The sequence below is a fragment of the Polyodon spathula genome, chromosome 4, assembly GCF_017654505.1.
Source record: "Polyodon spathula isolate WHYD16114869_AA chromosome 4, ASM1765450v1, whole genome shotgun sequence".
Classification (NCBI taxonomy): Eukaryota; Metazoa; Chordata; class Actinopteri; order Acipenseriformes; family Polyodontidae; genus Polyodon; species Polyodon spathula.
In genome coordinates this window covers 7,720,717-7,742,966 of record NC_054537.1, presented here as the reverse complement: position 1 = coordinate 7,742,966, position 22,250 = coordinate 7,720,717, and the positions used below count along the sequence as shown (strand labels likewise).

The window sequence follows — 22,250 nt, the reverse complement described above, 5'->3', positions numbered from 1 at the left end:
TGGCAGAAGCAGAGCCCATCTTGACGGGTGAAGAAGCTGGAAAAAGGTTGGTGACGCTTCCTCTGATCTGTGACTTGCACACTTTCATCCAACAAGTTCCACTGCTTGAGCCTAGACGTCAAAAGCTCGGCATTGGACTTGGTGAGACCAAGATCTCTAATCAAGTCGTTGAGGTCTTTTTGGTTGGGGTAGTATGGGTTTCTCTCCTCAGCTCCACCTCTGAAATTGTCATCTGGATCTACAACGTCTTCCTCACTCTCTGACTTGCTGCTCTCTTCTAAAGACGGCTGCTCTCTCTCCGGAGGAGTGGGTACTGGGAGCTCATGGCAGTGTGGCACCGGGGCGATGGATGAAGGAAGGTCCGGATACGTGATAGCAGGTGCATTCTTGCCAGTCCGACGTTTGGAAGGGTCCACCATGCAGAAGTAGCAGTTGCTTGAGTGGTCACTGGGTTCCCGCCAAATTCTTGGAATAGCGAACTTCATGGCTCTCTTTTCCCCTCTGTACCATCCTACAAAAATACATTTATTTCACCCATGACTAATGTGTAAGAGATTCTCGCAACGTTTTTCATATATGATATATTTTTTCAATAACACTGAAAATTGTAAAACATTTTAAAATTAAAAACTTTTACATTTTAACAAATTTTATAACATAAAATTCTGAGCAACAATTGTCCATCTTACGTTCCAGAGTTTTTTTTTTTTGCAGTGCTCGCAGGTGAAATGAGGTGCCCAGGGTTTGTCTTGATCCCCGACAGGCATGCCGAAATATGCCTTGTAGGCCTCACACATCTTAGTAGATGCTTTCACGGAGTACTTTTTCGCTCTTGTCTTGATAAATTGGCCGCAGACATAGCAAAATGCGTCTGCCGGATGCTTGCAGCCTCTTGATGCCATCTCAGAAAAATTCAGATATGTATCCACTTAGGCAGCTGGAACTAAACTGAACTGGTGGGCTTAAGGCCCCTGTATTTATACTACTATTTATATTACTGGAAAGTTCTAGAAAGTTCTAGAAGTTACTCCAAGTTTACTCAGCACTGAATCTATCTGGAATGTTCTGGAAAATAGGTAAATTTCAAAATATCACTGTCCTGGTCACAAAAGCAACGTTTGTGGGGAATAATAGCCATTTTCTATACTTTTGAGGCATAAGCAATTAGGAAATAACACTTACTACCCAGGAACAAAAAAATAAAATACATTTGTTACACAGTGTAATTAAGGAAAAAGGTGCATATGCACATGTTCTTGCAGGGAGGATATTAACCCCCTCCCTGCCGTGTTACAATATCTAATGAGCAAATTCCTTTTATTAAAATAATTAGCCTACTTATTTAAATTTTCAAATATAACAGAGATCCTACTGTATTGCTAAACATCTGCAAGCCACAACATTGGTGCATGTAGCATAAATTAAACATATAGCTGCAGTAAGCACCAGCGGTTAAACTGCAGGGGCGCATACAACTTTCAGTTAAAGAAGCCTAACAAGTTCTGAAAAGTCTGAAGGTATAATTACATTTTATTATTAATCATATTGGTGAAAATAGTGCTTTTTTTACCGCTTGAGTTTAGAGCCAGTTCCAATGAAGGAGAGTGTATAATAATTGGTAACAGCCTGTTAAAGCAAATTCTATGAAACAGTGTTTTGTTGCCATATATCTAATGCTAGCTAATTAGGCAATTTAGTTTCTGCTTGTAAAACAAATACCCTGTGGTTACCCAAATATCGATGCCAATTAAATAATATGGAAAGTATAATGCTTGGTCCATGAGCGTGTGTGCTATAAATGGTTACATTTCAGGTGTGCTGCATATGTTCAAGCCCTCTATTGCCAATGAACACTCTTCAAAAATGTCTACAAATAAAAGTATTCTCTAAATTAATTCAGGGAAATGTGTACAGTTGTTTGTAAATTAGCATAACACATTTGAGAATAAACAATTGCAATTGTCATCTGTAATTTCCATTTTAGTGGCCATGAAAGAACAATGTATTTAACCCTTACCTATTACTGCACTTTCCGTTCTTTCCAAAGAGAAAATGTTATAGAGCAATTATTAGTCCAAATTTAAGACCATCAATCATTTTATTTAAGACTTGCTGATTACTAACAAATACTTATTTATAACCATTTTTTATGATACTATTTCTTTCTTAAATATTTACAAATGTATTGTAATCAAGATCTTAAAATTGTACTCTTTGGACCATTTAAGTCCTCCCATAGATCAACTACACTCTGGATTCATTATTTAGAACTAGAGAGAACATTACAGTATAATATTTTTATACCGAATTGTCAGTCATTTTTGTAAATGAACCCACCTGGCCAAACTAGTAGCAATACAATCTCATTCAACACTGTTCCAACCCTTTTTGATCTGCCAACACTTGAACTCGGTTTTCATATTTCTCCCTTGCATACAAACTGCTTTTCTGGCAGTCTCTAAAGTTAATTTGTCATGTATACAAAGGCAATGAAAAGATGCTAACCCAGTGTGACACAGAGTGTGATTTTTTCATGACCAATTAATAAACTCCATATGCATGGTCAAGAACACATGATCAATACAATGTTCTTCTAACATTCTGACATATGTATGTTGCAACTGCATCTCCACTGTACCTGGCACTCCCAATGTATTCTGCTCTCCACATGCAATTAAATTGTCCCTTTTTTCAAAGAAAGCCAAGTAAAAGACTGACTAACCACTCCATTAAACAAAATGTAATGATATACACTGTGCTGAATTAAACTGAAATATATTGTATATTAAATCATGCCACTTCTACATTATTTATTTTCACTGACAACTAAATCATTCAAATACTTATATAAACACAACCAGGGCTTGGTCTGCTGCACTCAACTTTGCTAATTACTGTTCCAATAAACGTCATAGCAAAACAGATATGTTTGGGAATCAATTTTCTTTTAAAAGTAAGAATGGAGTGGCACAATTTTTAGACATTATTTCTCAAACCAAGAACCAGTTATTGAAATATTAATTAAGATATACCAAAAGGTTTTAAACATTTTGAAAGACCCATCAGCTTTAGACAGTGAAAGCAAACACTTGACTGAATTGCAGTTCTTATTAGTATTTGTAATTTCCTTAATTCCTTTACTGTTAAAGCCATACTTATTAATAACTGTAAGAGAATATTACATTTATGATTTCATGGAAGTATAATTCTCAAGATCCTGAAAATGGACAAAGTGTAATCCTGTATAATACTCTATGGTGTCAGTAATTCAAATGATATTATAGGCATTTTGAATGAATAAATTCAGTTTTATATTCATAAAGGCACACATAAAAAAAAAACAATTTTTCAACAGACATGTTAAATCAACATCAACTCATCATAAACACATACTTCTTTTTGAAACAAGTTGTACTCTTACCTTTAAGTACTTGACCAACTTCTGAATTTGCCAGTATTCCGAAGGTAAGTCTGTGTTTGACTCCTGACGCCGATCAGGCTGGTCTTCATCTTCTTCACTCTCTGAAGAACTCTCACTGAAATCTTCATCCTTAGCCCCCGGAGTCTTACTTATTTAACAAATAGAAGGACACACATTTGACTTAATTTTAGGTTTTAAATCATCTTAAATTTCACACCTAGGGAATGTTACCAACAAGTCATTTTACACAGTAATGTACAGTTTGAACGCTTCAGTATAACAACTAACACAAAAACTACCCAAGGATAACTTATTATAGTATAATAATTAATTGGGTTGGCTCCAGCCACAGGTGTATAAATAAAGAGGGTGATCACAGGTGTGAATTTAGAATTCATGTTGGTGTTAGAGGTGAAGGTGTGTTCCGTGCTGTGCTGTCCTGTCCTGTGTTTCCGTTCATGAGTCGTTGTATAACCTTTTGTTTTGGCCCTTGTGCCGTTTGTTTTGTTAAATGTGTTTTGTGTAGTATTTGTACCATCTTATTTGTTTAATTGTGCATTTGCATTTAAACTTCAAGCTTCCTGGGTCTCAGTCTCTCTCCCTGCTAAGTAACATTCGGGCCATGATGCTACCATGTCCCATGTACACATTACATTAGTATATTAGTTTACTGGTCCTCTGTTTGTTGTGGTGTTGAAAGAATAAACAACCTTCTTAAACATGAAAATAACATTTTAAATCGCATGAATAATTAAAAATCATATACAAATTACAGTTCATAAGAAATTCAGAAATAAAAAATAGACAAAGCTGATCTAAATAGCCTATCCCACCCGACAAACTTACGGTTTTCGTGCTGAAGGTCTTGGTAAATGTGCAAAAGAAAAATGTGCCTTGTTTTTAAATTCGGGACTCCGAGGAGAGATCCTTCCCTTTGCTGCAGTTTCTTTATCGGGTTTGCCAGTCTTTATAATTGTGGAATTTTCATTTTTTTCCCTAAAAAAGTACATTTAAATTGTAAAATTATTAAAGCCCCAACATATCTTAATTCTAAAAACATGAGTGGTGTTCCTACATTATACTGATGTACTTAAAGGAAATATTTATAGGCCTGATAGTTTAACAGCATTACGTACACGTTTTCCCGTACTGAAACATTGCACTGCTTTTTGGATTCAGTTTGAACATTAAAATGATTACATAACACTCAGCTCTTGCAAAGTAAACATATTTACAACCAAATACTGCTATATACTGTATATAAAAAAGGGGTTTTAGTATTGTACATATGCTGCTGTAGTAAGCTGTCATTATACAATATTACAATTTTGATCTATTCGCCTCTGTTACGACGAGGACAGTTAAGCCTAAAAAAACTGTTATGCCCAACAGGAAGGGCAATTTGAACTCCTAGCAGTAAATACAACATTGTTTTTTGATTGAAACATAACTGTACTATCAAATCAGCCTTTCTCTTTCACAATTTTGCTTGATCATGTCTATCCGTCGTGTCTGTAACACTGTATGGTGAACACAATAACTGGCTTCATTTTGCACAAATTGTTACCAAACTCTTCATACACTCCACGCCTCATAGACTTTTTAAATTGATTTAGCTATAATACAATATATTTATATTTTATTTATATTTTAACCTCTTTCATGTTTTTTCACGTTCTTATTTTTGCAATTATGAGAACCCACTGGTTACACGTAAGTGGCCACAATTAATATTATTCACTGATGATAGCAGCTGATCATGTTGATTTACAGGAGGGAGTGGGTGAAATTCAGTCCAAAACAAAACTAAAACAATGTGAAACGTCTTAAAAACTATAGCTCATGATTACTCCATCTCTACATTTTAAAATGAATATTCACACAATAAACCACATGAAGAAACAGGATAAATATTTTGACAATAAAGTGTAAGCTACATAAAATCATAGACCACAATGTAGTTTACAAATAAATTGAAACACTTTTTAAGCTTGTGTGCATTGAACAAAAATCAATACAATTTAATAAAATGAAAATAAAATCTACTTGCATGTCTAGCTAACAATCTATAACAATAACCTTAAACTACATAATATATATGGAAAAAATACTATATTAAAGTGCTATCTAAAATAAAACTTGAAACAAATGATTCAACAACAATAATACATCTTGGAGCTTTTATCAAACTGGATGCGATCTTGCATAGCTGTGCACGTCACTCTGGTCTGGACAGAACACACTGAGCTCTGAGAAAAATACAGTTTCTCCAGGAAACTTTTTTTGGTGCACCAGGAAATGATGCCAGAGGAAAAGACTGCAGTTTACTGCAAAGTTTGTTATGAACAGTAAAGAAAACTGGGGTGTTTGGATGGCAAGTTAGAGACTAAAAATTGCATCAGCAAAATGATGAAACATGCACAAAACAAAGATAAGCACAACAATAGTAAATTTCATAGCTAGCAATAATGTTAATGTTAGAACACCAAACTAAACTGTGGCTTATTTATTTTATGGCTTCAACAAACCAGTAAGATATTAATGATTACGCCCTTTTCAATGGACCAGACCGAATACTCATTAAGCAGTACACACAACTAAAGTGGCACTTATTTGTTTCCAAAACAGTTTTTTTACCGTTCGCCTATCATGCAGAAATGCAGATTTTTATCTATAAACAACATAACATTTAAACTAATTTAACTATACAAGTTAAATAATTACATACTCTTGGTAAGAAGTTAAATTAAGATTCTTCCACTTTAAAGATGGTTCCAATTTTTTTGGGGGGGTTGGCTTGTTCTGTGTGGGCTGTTGTCTCATCTTCTCATGCACATTCTTTTCTCGATTCTCGTAAGACCTTTGGGTTTGGCCTTGTTCCTCAGTATCAACCAATTCCACATGCTGGGTCTTTTGAGTCGATGGAGGTTCTTCATAAATTGCAAAATCCTGTTCAAAATAGGAAAAAAATAATTCAGTTGTATTGCAACACTTACTCAAAAGTTAAAAACATATATATTATAATAAATAATGGTTATAAAATTATATAGGCTTAGGTTGTAAAATTAAAAGTTCTACAGGTTCTTTCTGACCATTTCAAGTACAGCACATTTTCCATTTCAACATCTGACATGTTGCTTCTATATCCCTTTTTGAGGGAAACATGGCAAGTTTTCCAGAAGCAGAAACTAAGCCTCTTTTTTATCAAAACAATACTGCAAAGCAAGCACACCATTCCAACAATAAAAAGAACAATTACACTCTAATATTGTAATAAAATATTTTAACCACACTCAAAGGTAAGCTCTAAATTAATTATATGTCATAATTCTGCATTAAATAATGTCAGCAGCTCTGCTTCTAAGCACATGGAGGGGGGGAATATGTATCAAGATCGACCAACGCAGCACCAAATTTTACCCCATCCCAAATGTATTAACTGGCACAATATTAATGAGGTATGGTGTAAACAGGCACATTTAACTGCTTAAATGCGCTGCGCCAGTGCTCATTATTATTATTATTATAATATCACAGTTAAAACCAACTATACATAATGAAAAGGCTAACTTAATGAACCAAGTTTATTATACAATGAATACAAACAATTGTACTAAATTAAATAGCTGGTATCGAGCTATAACTTCATTCTCATGGACATCAAAAAGGGTAATGCGGACCCCTAAATACTCTCCGTCTGTTCCTGGGCTGTTCAGGAAGGTTAGGAGCCTGCACTCTCAGTCGTAAGAAATACTGTATGACTGCTGCCATAATGCTCTTTCCTATCAGCTGTTCTGCCGCTTCATCAATCTCATTTTAATATCACAGACTTAATTTACAAATGAGCCACATCTACAATTTGCCCATGCATATCATTAAGGCTTGACACGCCTTGAAATGCATGGCTAATAAGCAGCAGAGTGCATTGCACAACAGAGTGCATTTTGGCTGTGCTAACATGGTCTTAACTTGCCAAAAGTGATACATATGGACCAATTTTAAGGCCACTCTGCGCTACGGCCTTAATGCCGTCCCAAAATTGGTCATATAAAATTGAAAAGTCATAACTAGCGTCTTGCTGTCAACCATTTGTATAATTAGTATACCGTAAAGTATACATTTTGGAGTGGATGAGAACTTGGGTTGAAGAGTTTTGGAGAGTTTTTAGGACTCCTAGCAGTGAAAGATATAGAGAAATCACCTGGCGTTGTGCAATTTAGTGATATAACTATATCAAGACAGCCTTGACCTTATGTATAGAAAATTGAATTGAAGTGAGCTGAGACCTATTTAAACTTTAATGTTTATTAGAAAATCTGACAGTATTTCTACATATGCGCAACACATGGGCCTGGCCCAACAAGGAGTGCAAGAAAAGCCACTAATATGAATAGAGGTAGTAATGGAAAAGTTGTAGACATATAATAAAGCCAATGTCGTAATGCCATATACACTACCGGTCAGAAGTTTTAGAACACCTCCATTTTTCCAGTTTTTATTGCAATTTACGCAGTTTAATGTCTCAATGTCCTCTGAAATTAAACCATAGAACAAATAAAGATAAAAAAGAAATCATGGAATCGTTTTGTTTAACAAAATTTAATCTAAATTTTTGAATCAAAGTAGCCACCTTTTGCAGATATAACAGCCAAACACACTCGTGGCATTCTTTCTACAATGGAAATCAAATATTGTTCGGAAAGTTCTTCCCAACACTGTTGCAGAAGTTCCCACAAATGTGTTGGACTTGTAGTTTGCTTTGCTTTCACCATTCTGTCCAGTTCATCACAAACAACCTTGATGGGGTTTAAGTCTGGAGACTGTACTGGCCATTCCATGATTTGAAGCCTACCGTCTTGTTTTTATCTTCTAAGGTAGTTCTGATATAGTCTGGAGGTATGTTTTGGGTCATTATCTTGCTGTAGGATGAACCCCTGACCAACTAGGCGTATACCAGAAGGTATTGCATGGCGCTGCAAAATGCTGTGGTAGCCGTTTTGGTTCAGGGTGCCACTCACTCTGTGCAAGTCGCCGACTCTGGATCCAGCAAAAGAGCCCCAGACCATCACGCTTCCTCCTCCATGTTTGACAGTTGGTGTCACACACCAAGGAACCATCCTTTCGCCTGCTCGACAGCGTACAAAAACCCTGCTTGATGAACCGAAGATTTCAAATTTTGATTCATCGGTCCATAAGACCTTCTTCCAGTCTTCAGTAGTCCACTGGTGGTGCTTCATGGCACAGGCAAGACTCTTTTTCTTATTTTGCCATCTTAGCAATGGCTTTCTTACTGCCACTCGCCCTGTCAAACCTGCAGCTCAAAGTCTTTTCTTCACAGTTGAAACTAAGACTTGCTTACTTCGACCAGTGTTAAGCTGTGCTTGAAGCTGTTGTCCTGTGAGCCGCCTATCATGCAAGCTGTTGACTCTCAGAAACTTGTCTTCTGATTCTGTTGTGGCTTTGGGTCTGCCAGACCTCTTCCTGTCAGTTTCCAAGTGCCTTTTGATGGTGTAGGAAATTGTACTCACTGACACCTTGGCTTTCTTTGCAATTTCTCTAAAGGAAAGACCTACACTTTTAAGGGTTATAATGGTCTGTCTGTCTTCCTTTGTTAATTGCCTTTTTCTCGCCATTATGATAGCAACATACTACTTCCTGCAGTACAATACTGTCCAAATAATGCTTAAGAGGGTGTAGTAACACAGTCTGTTCCAACACTGCTTTTATACAGACAGAGGGTTTGTAAGTAATCAACAAAAGTTGGGACACTTGTAGAAATTGTTAGCATCAACTTTCAAGGCTTAATTTACTTCCATTGCTGCAGGACAGCTGTAAGTTGTTAACCCTTTACTTGTTCCCTGAAAAAGGCCTTTTTGTTTAACTCTGAAATGTACATTATTTTTCAGTTTTTGGTAACCTAAACTTTTTTTTTAACTTCTGTCACTTTACCGCTTACCTTTGTACCATTTCAGGTTATTCACTGGACTTGAACTGCTTAAATTTCAATAAAAACTGGAAAAACGGGGGTGTTCTAAAACTTTTGACAGGTAGTGTACATTAAGGGCAGACTAGCTCAATTGTTTTTTATTTCTCAATGTAAAATGTCAAAGTGTAAAAAGTGTGAGAAAAGATTGTAACATTTGCCGTCTAAAGCTAGCATGACTATAGAATCTTAAAAATCGCTGTAAACCATGACATAAATTAAAAAACAGCCTAGTCCAAAATATGACCTTTTCATACACAAACATGTTTTATAAATCAATATTCTGGACCAAAATGTTGCTGTTCAATGAGAAAATCAGCTGTGCATGGCAAGTGTTAAAAGCCTCCATCTTAATTTCGCCTCAAAGAAGAAATAATAGTGGCAATGTCCTACAGTATCTGAAGTATGTCACCAAAAACAGTAAAGTACATTATAACATAATGTTTCGGTTGGCTCACCACCCTCATCACAGGCAAGGAATAAGGAGGAAAGTTGGTGTATTACACCCAGTTAAGGAGAATCCCAGATCTTATATGTTTAAAACTCATAAGGTTAAACTTCCAAACTGTTTACTACAGCCTGTAATTAACTTTTTCTTAAAGTAGAAAAAACCCTACTAATGGTAAAAAAATATTCCCAAAAACCAAGTTGTATAATTCAAGGTCTCTTATGCCTTCTTAGGTTGACCATTTTTTTCTCATTTTATTAACATTACATTTTCTCCTTTACAAAACAGCAGAAAATACAGCCCTTAGCTGTATCAAATTACCAGTTCTAGCTTCAGAAAGTTGAACATACAAATTATAGTAGGCGTACAGGAGCCGTCACCTGCTTTATCAATTTAAATCAAGGGAAGTAATGTTAAAACTTTACAAAGCATTAGTAATACCTCATCTAGAATATTGTGTTCTGGTCACCTCGCTACAAAAAGGATATTGCTGCTCTAGAAAGAGTGTAAAGAGCGACCAGAATTATTCCTGGTTTAAAAGGCATGTCATATGCAGACAGGCTAAAACAATTGAATCTATTCAGTCTTGAACAAAGAAGACTATGCAGCGATCTGATTCAAGCAACCAAAATTCTAATTATTGACAATGTCGAACCAAGTGACTTTTTCGACCTGAAAACAGAAACGAGGAAGATGGGCTGAATGGCCTCCTGTCGTTTATGACACCATGGGATCCTTCAAGATGCTGCTTGATGAGATTCTTGGATCAATAAACTACTAACAACCAAACAAGCAAGATAGACTGAATGGCCTCCTATCGTTTATGACCTTTCTTATGTTCTTAATAGGTTTTCACCTCTGGGACCTATGTTTAAATATGGTTACTGTATGTCACATGTTAGAGGAGTTTGTGGTCTCAACTTAGCAATCAGTAACTAGAAAAAAACACAGCACAATTCAGCACAACTGGAGATGCGAATTGGGAACACTGTAGAGACCAAGGATTGAATGGACATTGAGATTGAATTGTTCACATCCCTTCCCTAATAAGTAGCCCCCTCCATTGACAGGCTTGAGGGGCAAAGTAGGGACTCTTTACTTGGTCTGTGACTCAATAGCATTGTATTTCAGTCTCCAGTGCTGCAAATCCAGTGCCTTTCATAAAGTAAATTATTCACAACAAAACTGACCAATAGTTGAGTGCCCTGACATTTGCTCGAGGAAAATGTCTTGTGTAAAATGCTTTTTTGGGTTTCCATTTACTCGAGTAAACCAGGCTTTTCATTCAACGTCATGCAAGTAGAGTGGATAAGTGGGGGTTGATATGTAAATTTGTTATGCATAAAGTACTCATGCTGTTTTTGAAGATTACTAGTGAAAATGTGTTTTCCATGCGAAGAGAACTGGTATACAAGTGTATATACACTTCTGTAATAATGCAAAATAGCTCATGCCTGGTTGGTTAATAATATGTTTTAATGTGGCACGTTAGTATTGAAACCAGTTTCAACTAATTTATCTTACAACTCATTCATTCAAAATGAACTGGGAGGTATAAAATTAAACTGACCAACATAAGTATTGCAGATCACCATAGCTGAAAACCAGCAGATTGTAAAGCTCTGTGCCACACATCTTCCACATATGGCAACACTGCTCAACACAGCCAAGTCACCAACTATACTTATTAATGCCTGGGTTTCCTCTACGCTCTAGTGATTTTGAGTGGGGGGTGGACACACATTGTCTTTGGACATAGCTAGGATCAACAGCAAGAGAATTCAGGTACTTGCTCTTCGTGTTTAACTTTAGCATAGTTTTTACAGCAAGGGTATTCTCAAACAGCTGCTTTAATACTATATCAAGGGCATAACACAGTTTATGGTAAGTGGATTTATACAGAATTGTAAACCCACAAGAGATATACAACATGACAGGCCAGACACAGCAAAAAAACAATTACAAAAAAAAATCGTCTGCACTATCATTAAGGTAAACTACACCACTGCTAACCATAAAATCGTCCATCAGCCACTACTTTCTACCGTCTCGGAATCCACAGTAACTATTTATAGTTAAGGAAAAAGACACTCATTCACACTTACACATGAAATGCAGGTTTACATGCGAAAGTGGGCATGGACTTTCCCATGTGTTTCGTCATTTACACAAGTAAATGAGAATTACTCTATCCCTCTCTCTGGCTGTTTTTTTGGCCACAAATGCAATTTACACAAGCAAGTCTCCCAAACGTGCACGCACATCACCATTTCATCACAATTTCCCTTCATCTAAATAAATCTGCTGATTGAACTACAATTTCTAACTGTAGATCGGGGATTGCAAATTAAACCTTTTTGCTGATTGACGACGAACTAAGGAGTCGGCCACTAATTTCTTAAATTCTGGGACAAATTGAGGTAAGTGACATTTCCTATCATGATCGCTCATTGAAGGTACCTGGTAAGTTAATAATTGTTATAACTTGTTAACGCCGAAGCAGATACTGTGTGTGGTAGTGTGTGCTCTCCTGGCAATCAATTTCTACAGTCATTCGTATTCGATATCCCTTTCAAACCTACTGTATGCTTGTATTGCTAATTTAATCAAAATACGAGGAGGGGTGCGTGTCTGTGTGAGAAATAGAGAGAATGTAGATTAGTTTGTTGCATATTTAAACCTGTAACAAACTTGTAGTACTATTAAAGTTGTATTCTAGTCTGTTCAAAAGAGCAACACTCGCGCGTAGTACAAAATATTTATTATTTTAAAAGTCTTCAAATTATTCATTAGCATTTGGTATTCTGATGAAGATTGCTTGACGGCCAATCTCCCATGCCAATCTTTTAATTTTATAAATATTTTGTACTACGAGTGAGTGTTGCGCTTTTTGAACAGATTAGATTTTATTATTTTGGCTGCACCTCGACTCGAGTTGCATCATCAGTCCATACTGGCCATGTCTATTAAGCCAATTGCACGTCCAAATGGATCTTCTCCGCGTTTTCTTCTTTTTTTCTGTGCAAAACAATGCAGAGACAACAGTGATTGCCTCTTCGCTTGAGTCCACAATTCTCCCGAATGATGTCTACGATTCTGCAATGAAAATAGGCGCAGTCCCCAACAAGATATCTCGTGCGGTGTGTGTAGCTTGCAATCCCCAATCTACAGTGAGAAATCGTAGTTCAATTGGCGAGTGTCTCCTGATTGTAAAAATCATACTCTCCTTGCTTACACACAACCACAGCTGCTCTGAGAATTGCATCAAATGGACAAAAACAACGACTGAAAGTGAACAGTTTGCCTGCAACAGTTTTCTATGCATAGTCTTTTTTGGCAACTAAAAGGTTACAATTAAATGTGTAATCCAATAAAAGTAGGAAAAGATCACTGCCTGCTTGCACTGGAAACAGCAGTATAGTTTTAGAGATTTCTTTCTGTTATTTTTGGATGTCATCAAGCAAGTTCAAGCCTATTTGAAACCACACTAGTTATGTTTCTAGTGTTGAATAATGGCATAAAGAATGAACTGTTTAGCACAGAGCATTTTTGACATGCAAGATTACATTTGGAGACAATTACAAAGAGATTAGTATGGTCTAAACGGTGAAAATTAGTTTCATGCTTCTACCTACTTCAGGTTGCAATGAGACATAGCAAAATGTCAGAAAGGTTAACTTTTTAAAATACATTTTCCTAGGAAAATAAAATTGCTGCAAAATAAAACAAGATGTTTTCAATGGAAACATTGATAATAAAATAACTTTCCTAATTTTTTTTTTTTTAAAACTGCTTGTTTAAGGCACAGGAATGATTAAAAAATACTATGGCTACTATGTTCTACAATGTACATAAAAAGAAGTCAGTTTTACTTTCAAATCCTAACATGTCAGGAAAACAATCAAAAATAATGTTATGCTGGCTGTGGAGCTGACTTTCAGTATGACGGATAAACCAAGAAAAAAACACTGTTCAAACAAAAACAATGCATAGAGAGTATGTTTCCATATGTATAATTTAGTGCAGCTGATCTCCTTCCAAAATCTCCAAAAGCTTTGCCCATCATTCTGAGATGGTTATGTTCAGGACATCAGTTTTTCTAACAGTAGGGGTCATTAAACTATAAAAGCAGACTAAACCTGGATTCTTCTTTTAAACAGTGTGTTCTGGGATTGGTGCCTATCCTAATAATCAGAGCTTTTCCTCATGTATTCCTTTATAACCACCTTCAGTGCTATTTTATCCAACAGTATTTGATTTTTTTGAACGCTGTAAAGGCCAAACCTACCCACAACTACTGGCTGCCAATCGTATTTATTATTGAAAAAATAAATGTCCATAACATTTTGAACTTGAAACTTAAACTTTTTTGGTAATTTGGTATTTTTTTTAGCAATTATCAAGAGGTATTGTTCAGGTTACCGTAGGAATGATTACATGGCCGCATGTAAATTTCCCATCATTAGCTAGCTTCTTTTTACTGTACACACTTTGATTTCTCCATAAGCCCCAAGACAATATTTAAAGCACAGACAAAAACCAGGACTAGAGGAAATAAAGTGTAGATAGACAGGACAAAGGAGAGGAGACACTTCACAGAGAGTGGTGAGGGCATGGAATGGGTTACCTGGACATGTTGTTGATGCTGAATCATTGGGATCCTTTAAGACCCAACTTGAAGTAGTTCTGAGATCAAGCAACTACTGGGAACCAGACATGCATTGGTGGGCCGAATGGTTTCCTCTAGTGCGTAAACTGTTAGGTTTCTTATAATTCAAATTATTCCCACCCCAATTACTTTCCTTCACTGCAGCAATCACTACACAAGCGCAAAAAAACTGAAGGTGTGCTACAGAAGGTATGAACATGACACCAGCACAAAACAAGCCAGGTTTATTCACCTTGAAATCATAAAAGAAAACTGACAACTAAAGCATCACCGTTTTCTGTCAGATATTTACGATTAAGATTGTAGGTGTTAGGCAGTGTTTACTACACACAGTACTTTCGTACGAAGTCAAAAATACATACCTCTCTGCAATAAACAGTGGCTGTCCAGCAAAGCACAGAGCTCTGACAAACTCATTAACACAGTCAATCTGCGCTCTCTTTTTATTAAAGTGTGTGTAAAAGCAGCATAAATGGATTGTTTGTCTCTCAGTTCACTTTATTGTTTGTTTAACGTGTCGCTTATTTTTCAGTATTTTCTTTTATTGTCAGCACAAACATGTGCCTCAATGCAGCAGTAATTGCAGCGCTATGCATCCTCTGCCTCATCTGATCCACTTCTGCTATTTTTGCTTTTTGCATACTTCCAAACATTCGTTTTCTTTTGAATATTCATAAACTGATTTACGTTCTCTCCATTCCTCATCCACTAAAAATATAATATTTTAATTATATAATAATATATAATATTGGCCAACATGATCAGGTGATAATGTGTTTGTGAAGTGACAGAGAACCACGTTTGAATGTTATTTGATCCTCTGACATCTAAACGTCTGCTGTATCCACCTCGGATGAAGAGTAGAGCTGTTTATTACAATGTCGGAGTCAAAATAAAAAAGCATTTTAATCAAAATATTGTGCATTTCCTAGAAAATAGTACCAGGAAAATATTTAATAATAGACAAAAATCGGGTATAAATCAGTAAAAACCAATGTCCAGTGAAAAAAAAATCTTGTAGTTTTTCAGTAAAATTCGTAATAAACTGGAAACGCGGAACATTGTGTATATTGTACCAGTCTGAGGAATAAATGTCACCAGGTAGTGTTACAGTGTCACACGGTATTGTTGCAGAATATTTTATTGTAATTTAAACAAAAAACATAAAATACCAATATGTTTGACAAGCTGATCTCACCAAATACATACATACATTTTTAACTATTTAGATTTATTGCACCTACATGCATGTGGACTAATTTTATATGTGATTTGTTTTGTTAATTTAAAATGTTTTAAAAAGTTATTTTTCAGTAGTAAACTATTCAAAATAGTATGGCAATAGAAAGTGAAAGTATATATTAGAAATGGAAACAAATATGGCAGCTGGACTTTATTGATGCAGTTATTCACCCTAGTTCACAACCTCTATGATGTCAATCTTATAATAACAGATTGCATCAATCATAATACAAAGTAGAGTGTATCATGGAGGAGTTTATAATGACCTTCAAATTAACTTACAATGTACTGAATGTGTTTACTAATACCCCTGAATGTTTAAAAGTGTCATGTGACTGCTCTTAAACTGAAATGCTTAGCTACATACTTGCATTGCTTTTTTCAGCAATTTAATAATCTAAAGGGTCATAGATGTGGCAGAAGCTGCTAAACTTCAGTATTTCAAAATATATGTATTTAAAACTAAAATAAATGTCTACTTTTACAATTGTATCTAGTGTATCAATAATCATCTATACTTTTGAAAATACTTGGGTTTACTTGTATGTGTTTTTCCCATTGCAGCAATAAATCAACATTCAGTATTTATTATATGTACAGTAAATAATTACCTGCTTAGTGATGTTTTCTGCAAAATGTGGAGACTTGTTTTTCAGAAGTGTGACAAGATCTTTATACACTTCACTTTTTCTTTCATAGTCAATTGCCTCACTTTCCTTTTCCATACCCTGAAAGAACAATAACAAATACAGAAACAGCAAAAATATTATTGAAGGACTAACATAACATATAAAACACTGACCCTATTTGGAATAATAATAACAAAAACATACTTGTTTGTGTGACATTGCATTCTAACAAGATATTAGAACTACTGAACTGCTTCTTCCAGCACTGTTGTTGTCAGTTGTACTGTTAACTCAGAATATTTGCCTTTACCATTGCAATTGCTTAAAAACAGGTCTATTGGGCACTACTATATGGTACGGTATATATAAGCCCTATACTTTGAAAGTGACACCTTATTGCTAACTTTTGTTCTGTTGCTATTCACAGCAGTGTTCCCAGGGGTGTGTCAAATGTTTCCTGCACTCAGGTTATATTTTTATTTCATTGAAAAAGTAGAGAAAAGGACCCAGATAAAAGAAATGGAGACTTGCTAAAACAAGCCAGTGTTTATAACTTGCTGTGCTTGGCCCCAATATCACATGACACAAAAGCTACATTTCAAAGCTACCCCTCAAAAAAGAATTATAATACAATCAAAACATATAGCCTATGTAATTATAATGCTGTGGAAATTAAACATTTTCTGAGTGGTGCAGACTGTTGCTTTCTCACAAAGCAGATCTCAGAAATAAAAAATGTCCCTTTCTCTTGGCCTATAGAGGGTGTTAATTTGACTTTATAACTGTATAACAATGATTAGTAATGAATTCAATTAGTGTTGCAAATAACTATGGATATTCAGGCACTTTAACGGTTCCATATACTTTCATATTGCCAAGATTTGTGACAGCTGACAAATGTGCTTACCTATTTATTTGGAATAAGTCATTAAAGGCCCACTATAAAACTTCAGAGAATTAATTAACATAGTTCTGGTTCATATCACATGCAATGCTTTAAAAAAATATACTTTAAACATGTATTTTCCACTTTAAAAAACCTTGAACAACAGGCTTTGCAAGAGCATTGGCACTTGAATGTATTTAGGAATACATTATATTTTCCTTATCATCATTTAGAGTAGACTGCAAACTGCACTTCTTAGTCAAGCACAACACAGTCACAATGAGTGAATCAATAAACACATAACGAAAACAGTATTGAGATATTTAGAGATATTGGGCTCCATATTAAAAATAGAATCCACATTGTGTGGATCTCAACATAGGGTAGGGTTGAATATAGTCACAAAAAAGAGTTGTGCAATAGATAAATATACACTAGGTGCTTAAGTACTAAAAATTGTACATTTAGATTATGCCCCTTCAGGTGCATAATACCATTGTTGGTATAGCCACGTAGTTTACCCTGGAGCAACCCCGCATTAGGGATCCCATTGCTGGGAAGACCACCATTAAACAACTTTTTAAACAACCCCCATACAATCTCTCAGTCGTGTATTTGCTTAAAAATCTCATTGGATAATTGTTGCATAAGTATTTTAAGCAAGACCAACTTTTTTTTTTTTTTTCTGGAGTTTGAAGCATGCTATTGAAGAAATAGCCATAACCCCCGATGGAGATTCCAAAATAATGCTCGGGAAACGTCTCTCGAAGCCCTACTGAAAAAGATTTGTATCTTGGAGCCACAACAGAATTATTTATATAGGAAAAATAAATCCTATAATAATGTAAATTATCTCTCATGTTCAAACACTAGAAGGTAATTTGACCTCTTTCACTTCTAGTTCATTACTGTTACTCACCCCATTAAGAAAAACTCCAGCCGTACTGCATGTGATATACAAGGGATCAGTGTCAAGGGGTTTAATTAATAGATAACAAATTTCTCCATGAACCTGCCTCCATGGTGCAGCGCGACATCCATTTGAAAATTCATAATCTAAAAGAAATGTTTAATCATTTTCAGTTACCTTTATATTAAAAAAAATTGAAGAACTGAAATAACTTACCATAATATTTGCAATGTAAAATTCAATTACATAATTTCTGAATGTTAGTTTCTCAGTTTCTAAATATTTTTTGTGAAAGTTTAAGTGTAAATGGCACAGTTTAGTTTACTGCCTTTATTGCACAGGTTTACAAATATAAACAAACATGTCAATGTTGCAGTAACAAGCAACTGAAGGTAAAATGTAAGATCTGTTACTATTATTTTTTATTTTAACATTAAAGTGCTACTGAACATTGTTAACAAAAAGCATGTTGCATATATTCCAGCTATATCTTGTTCAACATGAAAGCTGATTGCTTTCATATTTTTATCCACATATCCTTGGTCATTAGTCAGTTTGGACCAGTTATTTTCATTTGATATCACGCACCGGTGTAAAATATGTTGTGAGCTTGAGATTTACTGTGCAGATGAGGCCATATTTTATTATCTCTTAATACAATTTTTACAGATTGTGGACATTAGATGCATTAGAATGAGTGCATTTACTAGGAATGATATGTAAATGGTAATTTATCTTTCAACACATTGTGATCTGACATGTAATGCCTCCCATATTTCTGCAAACAGAATACACACATTTTAAATATACAGTGTTTAATAGCAGGAATTTCTTCCAAACAGAAGAATGTGGATATAACTCAAACCTGATGTGTATTCAACAGACTTCAACACCATCTTCTCTCCTTCACCACAGAAGCGTTTCAGCAATTCCACATCATTCTTAACTGTGACAGGGGTAGGACGTACTTCTCTGCAACAATCAATTTAAAATCTATTAGTAATTTACAATTCCTGTCAGTTAAATAATGTATAAGTATAGTGCTTTCTCTAATAATCTATTCCAATTAAATCCTGTATTTTTTCTGAATAATACAAGAACTAAATAAGGGGTGAACCACATACTGTGACATTTGCTTCAAGGAATTATTAAGCAGCTGCATATCCAGTTGCTGAAGGAGGAGTAACATTTTCATTTTCAGTTCTGCTTCATGACCTTCACTATCATCTTTCACTTTGTCCAAGAGACGCAACATTGAGGTATCCTCTCCTTCTACTGTAGCAAAGCTTGGTCCAAGAATTTTTGCTACAGGGTCTCTATTTGCTTGATATACATAACAAAGAAAAAATATATTAATAGCCATAAAACTAGCAAACTGGTTAACAACCTGCCCTTTATAAAATGTTGCACTGTGGTAAGATTTGGCTGATAATCACAATACTCCACTGTAAATATAAAAAAGCAGCACTAAATGTCTGTAAATTTATAGGCATTACCAGTAAAAAAAAAAAAATGCTGCATTATGTACACTGTAGATGTTTGTTTATTATTATTTTCTTGCTTATGTAAATAAACTAAACATTATTGTAAGTCATACTGTAAAATAGCAGTCAACATTTTGGAAGACTGAAGCATGTCTGATTAAAGGCTAAGAGAAAACATACAAGAAATTTCAAGATACATTTGTTTATTGTATTATTTATGAAATGCTGTTGCGTTTCACCAATATCTTCATATGTGTGTTTAGCCTGCATTTGTTGTGAAACTATTGTGAACTGACCTTCAAGGCATGCCCGCACTTCTTTCATCTTTTTGTCTTGGGCCAACTGTAAAATGTTGGACAGCTGACTAAAACAGTAAACTTGAATGGTGTGTGAAGAAAGATGTAACAAGGGTTGTCCATCTTTGACAGTTTCTTTTGAATTTACTGTGGACTTACTATAAAATAGAATGGAAAAAAGGTTGTAATTTATGTACAGTATTTATTTTCAACAGTTACAGTTACTGAGGTAGATTCCAGTAGCCATAGACCACACAGTGATTACATTAGACAAATCATTGCACTTCAGCATCCTTAGAAATTATGTTCAGCTCACATTTAATTAAGCATAATCAGGCAGTGAATGAGAAAGTGAAGTCACATCTGTACTTTAAAACTTCTGGTGAAAAAAGCAAGTAGATTAGGCAATGTAGCAAACAGACAGAAGTATATACAACTACCCTAAATTAAGTATATTGTAGAAATGATATGTAGGCAGGAACATGAGCAATCAGACCCCTGTAAAATAAACTGGTCAATGAAAAACCCCACGGGTGTCACGTGATACTTTCTTCACTGGTTGTTTCCTGATGACACTAATGAAAAACATCTTGAATTCAACCAATAGCATCCAACATACCTTATTTCATAATCTGGTCCAAAAGCAGAAGGCTCTAAAGTTGTTGTCCATTCAATAGGTTCCTTAAAAACCAGTGCTGCCTCTTGAGGATGTCTGGCGCTGAAGTTTTCCACATATTTAATAATCTCTTTCAGTAAGGACTCATTCAAGGGGGTGATTTCCAATTTGCCAGTCCCAGAACCAGCTGTAGTCCACTGAGCTGCCCTTGACAGAGCAGCCCCCATGACAGCAGCTTCTGATTGGTCCTACAGGTACAGAAAAGCACAATTCAAAAGGGATAAAACCTTTAGGCTCAACTATACTATTAAGTACTATAATTATAACACTGTGTGATCTGTAGAAAGGCTTGACTGTAGGATAATTCCCTTGATCTGTTAACATCCTAACCGCAAATATCATGGACCTTAACAAATTAATTACGTACTGTAAACTCTTGACTAATGTGGTCTGCAATACACTGAACTGGAGACCATATCCCAAAGTGTCAAACTTGTTTTCAAAACACAAATTACAATTGTTGGAGGTAGAAGAAGAGTAGGTCAAGGAATATTTGTAGAACGAATTCATATGTGAAGCAGTGGCTACTTTTAAAAGAGAGAGATATGTACATCCACGATATTAATGTTATGAAGCAAATTCGTTTTCTTTTTCTGTAATTATAATATTTCAAGCCCTGCTTAGGTTCGCCAACGTCGTGTTCTTACTATAATATTAAGTAGAACAAATGAATGCTAAAACTGGAATTACATCAAAAAATACGTGTATACCGGTAGTATGATTTTAGAATTTCAGAATTGTATTTAGACAAAGAGAAGGAGAAGTGATACCTTTTATTGGACTAACTAAATAATAATTATTCACAAGCTTTCAAGACCTCAAAGGTCTCTTCTTCACCTGAAGTCTATCATCTCTGGACTAATACGGCTACCATTTCATCTACCTAGAACTGTATTTAGAATTACACTTTTTTTTTTAAATGATCCTGCTTAGTTTGTTGTTTGTTTAAGTTGAACGCCATTATTTAAATATAAAATTATAGAAACTGTATTCTTAAACAGCGACGATACTTACTGTTTACACAGATGCTGTTCCTCGTCGTGTACGAATTCTATTATAAAACAGTACTTTTTAATATAAGGTATATTTTATATTATCAGAGTGCGTACTGCATTATTATTAGTAGTAGTATTTTACAAACTTACCTTAATGTCACTAACAACAAATGTCCAGCTTGTTTTGCCAAAACACCACAAACCAAGCTCTGCTGGCTGTTCAGTTACTTTGTTGCCTTAGAAACATGCACGCGCAATAATAGTGTGCTTTGTTGCTAGGAAACCGCCAAACAACGGGTTCCCAGAAAGATCAAACCGGTGGACTGGATAGCATTGGGAAAATCGATCCAAGTACATCCAGGATAGCAAGGGTCTTGCTTTGAATTACATTTTGTGTGTGTGTGTGTGTGTGTGTGTAACAAAAATAGGGGTTCTTGTTTAATTTCTAAATGTTTCTAGCAGCATGCACCCTCACATTGATTACTAATCAGCTGATTAATGAAACACATACCGGACGCGGATACGCCAGATGCTAGTTTGTTTGTTAAAACTGTTAAAATGGAGAGAAAACAGAGTGGTACATTTAAAAAAAACCGTAAACATTAGAGGTT

The 22,250-nt window shown here is 35.3% G+C and overlaps 1 protein-coding gene across 2 annotated transcripts in view; it reads right to left on the bottom strand.

The window, feature by feature from the left end:
* LOC121314109 (outer dynein arm-docking complex subunit 2-like) overlaps window positions 1-21,876 on the bottom strand; it is a 68,661-nt gene extending 46,785 nt beyond the window's left edge. For both annotated transcript variants that reach the window (XM_041247019.1, XM_041247020.1), the window contains exons 1-10: window positions 21,790-21,876; window positions 20,588-20,832; window positions 19,969-20,126; window positions 19,313-19,511; window positions 19,054-19,160; window positions 18,198-18,334; window positions 16,375-16,491; window positions 6,150-6,370; window positions 4,268-4,417; window positions 3,422-3,569 (exon numbers count right to left, since the gene is read on the bottom strand). In XM_041247019.1, the coding sequence (XP_041102953.1) occupies window positions 3,422-3,569; window positions 4,268-4,417; window positions 6,150-6,370; window positions 16,375-16,491; window positions 18,198-18,334; window positions 19,054-19,160; window positions 19,313-19,511; window positions 19,969-20,126; window positions 20,588-20,811 (1,461 nt within the window). In that variant the 5' untranslated portion in view covers window positions 20,812-20,832; window positions 21,790-21,876. The remainder of the gene's footprint in view (window positions 1-3,421; window positions 3,570-4,267; window positions 4,418-6,149; window positions 6,371-16,374; window positions 16,492-18,197; window positions 18,335-19,053; window positions 19,161-19,312; window positions 19,512-19,968; window positions 20,127-20,587; window positions 20,833-21,789) is intronic.
* Between the last annotated feature and the right edge of the window lie 374 nt (window positions 21,877-22,250).